This window comes from Salminus brasiliensis, chromosome 5 (genome assembly GCF_030463535.1).
Source record: "Salminus brasiliensis chromosome 5, fSalBra1.hap2, whole genome shotgun sequence".
Lineage (NCBI taxonomy): Eukaryota > Metazoa > Chordata > Actinopteri > Characiformes > Bryconidae > Salminus > Salminus brasiliensis.
Genome location: NC_132882.1, coordinates 12,106,837 through 12,116,051, shown reverse-complemented (window position 1 = coordinate 12,116,051; position 9,215 = coordinate 12,106,837). Strand labels below are relative to the sequence as shown.

At 41.8% G+C, this 9,215-nt stretch overlaps 1 protein-coding gene across 1 annotated transcript in view; it reads left to right on the top strand.

Annotated features, from left to right (window-relative positions):
• Nucleotides 1-4,352: 4,352 nt before the first annotated feature.
• The window catches only part of tgfbr1b (transforming growth factor, beta receptor 1 b), a 73,178-nt gene continuing 68,315 nt past the window's right edge, over nt 4,353-9,215 (top strand). Inside the window, exon 1 of the mRNA XM_072679390.1 lies at nt 4,353-4,482. Coding sequence (XP_072535491.1) covers nt 4,413-4,482 — 70 coding nt within the window. The 5' untranslated portion in view covers nt 4,353-4,412. The remainder of the gene's footprint in view (nt 4,483-9,215) is intronic.

Here is a 9,215-nt window from a genome sequence, read left to right as displayed (position 1 = left end):
TTGGCTAAATGTGCAGCCAGCTGATATGACGCTGATAGGTCTGAACTCAAATCCAACTGGGGCCGGCACACCGCAATGGCCGTCGTCCAGATGGCAGCCCAATGATTGGGGATGGGGGTTGTTTAGGACCCCGTTACACTCCACTCCACTCCACCAAAAATAGGGGTGGTAGATGAAAGCACCGGGCCATCCATGGCCTCCACTGGCCAAGCTCAATCGGCCAAGCGCTGCCGTTTGTGTTTGTGTTGCTGTGCTAAGGGTGCACAGTCCATGGACAGGCAAATATAGTCTTTTGCAATATGTAAAGGACACTGCTTCCTGCTGATGACCCCACTGCTCCCCTGCCCCCCTAGTTGATAGCCTATGTTTTTAAGCACAAGGGTTTTTTGAGTAGAAAAAAGAAGTGGATGGGGCCAATGCTATGTGTGCAAACCCCTGTATCCAAGGCCTAGGAGGCCCAGACGGAGATCAAACAATAGGCAGTCATCAATCTCTGTCACCGTAGAAGGGTGAACGGGAGTTAGAGGTTTCAGGAGGTCAGGCTCTTTGTCCTGTCCTGATGAATATATGCATAAGGCACTGCAGTGATGACTTAGGCGGTGTGCTGGACGATATCCTGTTGACCAGTATACTGTGATACTGACGCAGTATACTGACATTTTTAGCAATATATAGTTGACAGATAACTAGCATTAAATCTATGATATAATACTGTACAACAGTCATATTGCTCCAGTTGTTGATAACCAGTTGCTTCTATTTTTTTTCATGTTACTGTGTCTTTAAAACTGATGTGTAAATGATGTCTGTTCTGATTGGCTGCCTTGTACTGTACCTCATTCATTAAGCAGTGTGGGCTGAATCACTCCCTATAACCCTGTGAACAGGGTTCGGATGGCTACTTTAAAAATTCCCTTTACGGATTACAGATACAGATCTATGATTACGTCTGATTATTTATTGATATATTTTCAATTACTTATTATCTTATTATTTCTTTTCACTTATTATTATTGACTTATTACTTGTCAAGACCACAGAATAATGTTACGCTCAAATTCACATGAAACCGTCCTGTGTGTCTATACTAAATACCAAACCATTTCATATCCACATCTAATATCTAATATATTTTGTGTTTTCATGAAGCAAATCCCCGGTCTACTACACTATATATACACCACTGCTGCTGGAAATGATTTTGGGTGATTTGATTTCATTGATCCATTCATTACAAAATGTTCAAACATCTGGCTGAAAGAAACAGTTTAGGCCAGCATGGATTCTATATTCATCTAAAATGATATTCTAAACTGATTTACACTTGTCTGGTTTGCTGGTGTATGGTGTTTTTTCTAACCGGGGAGTGTAAAGGGCTATGTTTGGATTACGTAAGTAACAAATCATTAAAATTAAGAATTTGAGAAGGTCAGGATGACATAAGGTATTGAGGATTTATAAGATTAAGCTTACAAGTTATTGTAATGAAGCCATGTGTCCAGCAGTCAGCTAACCATACAGAAGTGCTAGTTCCTCTACTTGGATCCAATGGTGATTTTCTTACCTTCAAATGTTTTTTTGTTTTTTTTGAGGGGCCTTTTTTTGAAGCTGAGGGAATTTTCACTGCTGGAAAGCCCACTTTACATTGGAGAGCGATTTTATTTTCCTTACTTTTTTTTCAAATCTCCACCTAGTTCTTAGTGCACGCTAGACTGGGATGGTTTAAGATGCTCCACCGAGGGTGCTGTTACACTCATCTGCACTCGCTCACTCGATTAGAAACAAAGAAGGCAAGAGTACTGATCCTTTTTAGGCTGTAATTGTTTTAGGCTGTAATCCTGCTTGTAATCACTCTATTTTTAAAAGGCAAAAGTAATCTAATTACTTAAATTTTATTTCTATCATGATTACATAACACTCTTACATGTATCCTCTTACTGCTCAACCCTGAGTGTGGAGAGGTGGGTCTAAACTGCCGTAGGTGACGTCACAAAACCAGTCCATTCAAAACTGCCTACTTTTACAGCTTAGTTTCCACATATGGACAGTATAGGAGTCACATAAAGGCCCACTTCTGCCTTAGCCTGCTTTATTGTCTCTGTCAGTAAAGGACAGTCTTTGTATAGGTCGTCTTGAACTATTATGCACTTAGTCTATAAGACGGTTTTGCTCTTGTAGGCCTATCTCCTGACAGATTGACTGGTATGAAGGTTTTCAGTCATTCCAGACCACTGATTTGTCTGGCAGTAGTGAATGAAGGGAACTAGACTCTATACACTTTTCCTGATTACGCTGAAGGAATATCCAGCCATCTTCATTTACTATTATTGCCCAGACATCATATTTTCATCTAGAAAGCTGCTGAGCCGACCTGTTCTTTGTCTCGCAGTATTTCACAACCATCAGACTGCTATGAACCCTGTCTGCGGCTTCACTCAGGGAAATGCAATAGAAAAGTACAGTAACTATCAAAAGTTTGAACACACCTGGTTGAATGTGTGCTGATCTTCATCTCAAACATATCTGATCCAAATACCAGGTTGATTATATTTAAAAAAGAGGACACTGGGGACACACAGGTATTTAAGATTTCGTGGCTGGGGGGTTTCAAGTATGCCTACGTTGTAAGAACTTAAAAAGGAGATTAGGTAGCCATATAGGCCATTAAGGCTATTTACTGGTCTTGCTGAATGAGTAGATGTGTATGTATTAATGTACATTAACAAACTGCAGTTGCATGGTTTGAGAGGTATTTCCACCCTCATACATACACACTGCCATGGTCCCACAACTTAGGCCTACTCAAAACCCTTCAGCCATGACATCCTAACTACAGTGAATGTTTTTAAGATGATGGTCGGCACACATTCAACCAAACTGGTCCTGTGGTACTGTACACAATAAAGCAAATCCTTATCATTTAGCATGATCCCATTGAGTTCAGACTCCACTTTGACTTGATCACACTGAGGAAGATGAGGGAATCAAAAATAGCTTTAAAAATGTAGAACCCAGTACATCATGATTTAGCTTATGAGGTGATGTGATGACTAAAATGTTGGACCATTGGTCCCAAACATGCAGATTCAGTATGCTGCATTTATTCATAATTCTGTGTCAAATGTCTTATTTCTCATTATTACTTATGAAGATTTCTATAAATCATTATTTCAGTACCGACATATTTCTGCTCACTAAGCCATACATGTGGGATAATAAGAAACTGTTTTCACATAAGTGTCAAATGTTTTTTTTTTTTTTTAGAATGCAAAGGTTTGGGCACCCTTGGTCAAATTACATGTGTTGTGGATTGTTGGTAATGTTCACATTCTCTAATAAAAACTACCACACATTCAAACATGTAATTATCAATAATAAAAAAGTAAAAATAAAAAGTGCTTGTGCAAAAGTAATGTCACATTAAATATGCTATTTTTTCCCAATTTGTCCAATAAAAAACAAAAAAAACAAAAACATTTTCACTTAGAAAATTAACTAAATGTGTCGACTTTGGCAGAAGACTGTAACCCCAACCTCACCTGCAGTTTTTATTGCAGAATCTTAAAATAATTACTGTCAGAAAATTGAATAATTTCTATAAATCACCTTTTTATAGAAATCTTAGAAGATTTAAATAGTACTTTTATATATATATATATATATATATATATATATATATATATAACTTTATATATAGACTTAATATCTTGAGTTATTTTCTCAATATTTTGGGTCCTGAAATAATGACTTCATGTTAAATGTAAGAAGTGCAGAAAGACCATGAGTTGATTATAGCTTGCTGTCCCATTATCTTGTTATCTCAACTTATTTTCTTGTTATCTCAAGATAACAAAAGTCGCTATGTCATGAAAACTATGTCATTTCTTGTGATCTTAAGACAACAATTTGATATGTCGGTACACCGAATTTTGTTTTAGGCCTTTTTTTTTAAGTTTTCAATAAAAAATAAATAAACTATAAAAAATATAGAAAGTAAGTGATTAATCTATGCTATTAATGCTCTTCTGTAATATGCTGAGATATGTCTGTCTACTTTAGGACTCTGCTGCCAGATTCAGAGGAGGTGTCCTCCTCCACCTGCCTGGCCTGAGCTGCTACACCTCTGTGTCAGACCTCTGGAAGTTGTAGAGATGAGGTGAAAACATCCTCCGGTAGAGGAGAGCTCTGAACAGCGGGAGGAGGAGAAACGCTGTCTGTCTGCTGTGGGGCTTTCTTCTCGGTCTGGGCGGGGAGTGGCAGTCCCAGCCTATCACACGCTTCTCTCTCTCTCTCTCTCTACACACACACACACACACACACACATTAGCTGGAGAGAAGTTGTGCGTGTGTGTGTGTGTGAGACAACCAACCAACCAGCCAGCCAGCCAGTGTAGAATAAGTCCGATCCAAGGATGGATGCAATACCGTGTTGTCTGCTGCTTCTAGCCCTGTTGTTCGGGACGCGGATCGGCGGATCTGAAGGTGAGGCGCCGCCGTGCTGCAGCTGGGACCCCGTATTTCTGGGTCTGCTCCGGGAAGTTTGGTGTTTAGGAGAGTCCGTTGTTTTGCTCTTTGTTTCAAGGAGCTCCGGCCCCAAAGACTCTTTTCAAAGATGGCGCAGGTCAGAGAGAGAGCTGAGCTTTCCGAGGAATGTTTATTGTTTTTTTTTTCCTTGGGAGAAGAAGGGGGATGTGCTGGGAAGGAGACAGGACAGAGAGGGGGAGAGAGAGGGGGAGAGAGAGGGAAGGAAGGAAGGCAGGCAGGCGACCTGCCCGGTTAGGAATCAACAGCGCCCAGCCACAATACCGTACACACGGTCCTCTCCGCGAGGCGCTGTGGAAGTGGAGTTTGGGGGTCCTGATTAACGCTCCCACGGTACTACAAAAGTTGCCAGCCCCCCATAGTTTGGGTTTGATGAGTTAACTGGGTAATTGTCCGAGTTTACCCATCGCGTTACATCCCCGTTACACAGCCGCGACCCCCTGCCGTTTGGCAGCTAGTGGATATCTAAGTAGTTACTTAAGCGATGTTGTGATTCACAAGCCAGCGCTAGATTTAGTAAAAACACACGACTCAACGCGCTGACATTTGACCAAATAGCTAGAAAGGTGTCCCGCAACGTCCATACGCTCGTCTGAACGCTCAAACGTAACTTTATTTAACGTTAATTAACGTTAATCACCCGCAAATTGTGCTCGAGCGACGCCGACACACACAGCGCAGAGGACCGCTGCCTCGGTAGTAACTACAGCGTTACCGCAGCTAGGTTAGCTCGCTGGCTAAGCAGATGTAACGATTTGTTGGTATTTCGCGTTAAATCTGACCTTTTCCAGTCAGCCAGAAAGAAATCCCGACACTATATGCTCTTCCTTCGGTTACTAGACATCTTTAGTGGGGTGTAGTGCCGGTATATTTAGCTGGTAGCTAGCACTAGCACATTTAGTCAGCCGTCTACCCGTCGCCAGCTATCTAGATAGCTATGGCTAACCTACCCGGCTAGCCCCTCTGCCAGCTGGACTGCCGCTAGCGATGTTCCTGTGGTGTTAAATGCTGGGTTTGTAACTTGGCTAGATAACTGTAGCTACCTGTTATTTACCAGGAGCAGAACTTAGCTAACTGTTTGGGGCTCAACAGCTCGTACACGCACCGCCTATCGGTGTCTTTTAGCTGGCTAAGCTAGCTAACTAGTTAAGGTAAATAAGAGAGGAGACTGGCGACAGTTTGCTGGTGTTGACTCGGAGCCGTGTTACCCGTTAAAGAGACACCTCTCCGGCACTGCTTCGCTCATTTTTCTCAGCAAACGTGTTTGGTGATGCTTATCCGAACAGTCCCGGCTGGCCACCAACGTTCGATAGACGTTGGGTAACGTTCTGAAGTCAAATAACCAAAATCCAACGTCTTCCAAACGTCCCACAGTAAGGTCATATAAACTTCGTAATGTTGACGCCCACACAGCGTGGATGTGTTAAATACCCCCCAAAAAACATCTACCAACGTTTAGTTGTAAAGTATGGGGACCGAAGACCAACGTCTGCTAAATGTCTTCATAGTGTGAGCGTCCACATGTTGATAGGTTGTTGGTTTTAAGCCATGGTGTTAAATACCCAAAATCCAACATCTTCCAAACGTCCCACAGTAAGGTCATATAAACTTCGTAATGTTGACGCCCACACAGCGTGGATGTGTTAAATACCCCCCAAAAAACATCTACCAACGTTTAGTTGTAAAGTATGGGGACCGAAGACCAACGTCTGCTAAATGTCTTCATAGTGTGAGCGTCCACATGTTGATAGGTTGTTGGTTTTAAGCCATGGTGTTAAATACCCCAAATCCAACATCTTCCAAATGTCCTATAATAAGGTCAGGTAAACGTTGTAATGTTGATGCCCACACAGCGTGAATTCAATCGATGATAGACGTCGATATGTTGTTGGTTTTAAGTCATGGTGTTAAATACCCCAAAACAAACATCTACCAACGTTTAGTTGTAAAGTATGGGGACCAAAGACCAATGTCTGCTAAATGTCTTCATAGTGTGAGCGTCCACACAATGTGAAATTCAAATGTTGTTAGATGTTATGTTGTTGGTTTTAAGCCATGGTGTTAAATACCCAAAACCCAACGTCTTCCAAACGTCCTTTAATAACGTCAGATAAACTTTGTAATGTTGACGCCCACACAGCGTCATTCAGACATTGTGAGATGTCAATATGTTGTTGGTTTTAAGTCATGATGTTAAATACCCAAAATCCAATGTCTTTCAAATGTCAAACATCTACCAACAGTTAGTTGTAAAGTATGGTGACCAAAGACCAATGTCTGCTAAATGTCTTCATAGTGTTAGCGTCCACACAATGAGAAATTCAGACATTGTTAGATGTTTATATGTTGTTGTTTCTAGGTCATGTTCAGTACTTAAAATCCAACATCTTCCAAATGTCACATGCCAACGTCATTGATGTAATACACCAATGTTTAGTTGTAAGGTATGGTTAGCAAAACCCAACGTCTGATAAACGTCTTCCTAGTGTTAATCGCCACACAACATGAAGTTTAAATGTTGCTAGTTGTTATTTTGTTGATTTTAAGCCATGGTGTTAAATACCCCAAATCCAAACATCCCATAATAACATCAAGTAAACTTTGTAATGTTGACGCCCACACAGTGTGAACTCAAACATCATTAGACATTGGTTTTAAGTCGTGGTGTTAAATACCCAAAATCCAACGTCTTCCAAACGTCACATGCTAGTGTCATATTGACCTAATCTACCAACGTTTAGTTGTCAGGTATGGTGACCAAAACCCAACGTCTGCTAAACGTCTTCATAAAGTCAATTCATAAAGTCATGCACAACGTCAAATGTAAAAGTCGTTGGACGTTTATATGTTGTTGGTTTTAAGACATGATGTTAAATAACCAAAATTTAACGTCTGTACAACGTTGGAGGTTGAAGTCAACCCAGTGACAAAGCTCAGTATGTTGGTCCTTTTGCCGTGACCGTCTTCCTTTCTGATTTCTAACGCTGTTGATTTCTGCAGTATCATACTCGGCTTGTGTGACTTGCACATCAGTAGAGCCGTTGTGCTCTAACCTTATCTCAAGAACTCTTCGGGCAACAGTTTAACACAATTTAGACGCTAGTTTGCAGATATAAAGTGTTTTTGTATCTGGAAAATTGGATTTACCAGCACTGGCTGTAGGAATGTGACCAAGGACGTCCACATAGTGTCCCTTTTAGTCTGTGCATGGCTCAAAATGCTTAAGATGAGAGTAGGAATGCATGGCGAGAACCAAAGCGAATGTTTTTAGGGTCTTTTGGGCGCAGTAGTAGGTAACATACCTGAATGCTTTCACTAGGCTAACGGCAGCAGCAATCAGACTCTCGCAGATAACATGGTGTTTTTTATTTCTCAGGGCTGAGGTTGGTCTTTCAATAATTTGTATTCTAAGCTTCGTATGATGAATTCCTAAATCAAGGTTAAGATGATGTAGCACAGAGACAACCCTTGTGCTCTTTATTCAATACAAGGTGTTCAGATTCAGTTAATAAATTGCTGGGAAATTGAGCTACAGGCTATCGGGTCTATTTTTTAAAAATATGATACATCTGGAAAGCATCTCGAAAACACAAGCTTTGAATACAGATGATGATAAACTGTCCTTGAAACACAGTCTTCGAGTCTTCGGAGAAGCTCTGCCCATTAACAACCTAGAAGATCCACTTCTTAAAACTCTTAGACGACACTGAGCATTTTCAAGAACTTTCAGTTTCCAGAAACAGCTGAAAGACCAGGCAAGTGTTTGTCTGGACAGCAGGACGACACACGAGCAGGGCCTAACCCTTCGTGTCATGCTGAGGACGTCTACTACGCTCACATCCACAGACGCTCTGGGGAGCAAGCTCTGAGCCAGGGTTCAGATGGAGGCCCAGAGAAAGGGCCGTGAAAGCCCCCTTGCCAGAGTAAGCACTTGATACATAGGGAATACGGTAATTTTGCCTTTTCTGACCCAGGAATCCGAAGCATTTGCGTGACCCCAAACTGCCTGTTGTCCTGGCTTAAGGAACCAAAACTAATTTGAGAAATTGTGTTTGTGCCAGCTGTGATTGAATTCAGGGGCATCGATGCGTTCAAACTGCCTCGCTTTTGGCGGGACTGTGAATTTTGCTTGAAAAAAAAGGCTAAAACATTTGGCAAGAAGGGCAAAAAACAAGCCTTCGTGTGCCGTTTTTGTTTGATGGTGATGGGGGGTGTCTAGAATCGCATTCATGGCCCTGTACTGTACTCAAAGGTCAATTTGCTGTAGGGTCTAGAAGCTAAATCTGTGTTTTTGTCCAGCCAGGACAGGCAGAGTGTCCTTATTTCCTTTACAGATAACAATCGAACCTCATTAGCATGTATTTCTGACCGTGCACATCCAGTTAATGACCATTCTGGGCTCTTAAAACCATTTCGGCTGGGCTCTTTTAAAAGGCATTTTTTAATAAATTCTTCACAAAAAAGGAAAAGCAGCCCTCCCCTCCCACGTACCCCGTTCATTAAAGCCCCGAGCCCCTCTTTCCGTACATCTGCGCACATCCGCCGTGGGGTTGTTGTCCACACTGTCACGGCAAGACTCCCGTTTCCTGTATCTCGTAGCGCAGCCGAGGCCCTGTCGAGGACGTCCCGTAGACCACAGCTGTCATCTTTCTCAGTCTGTGTGAACCAGATCG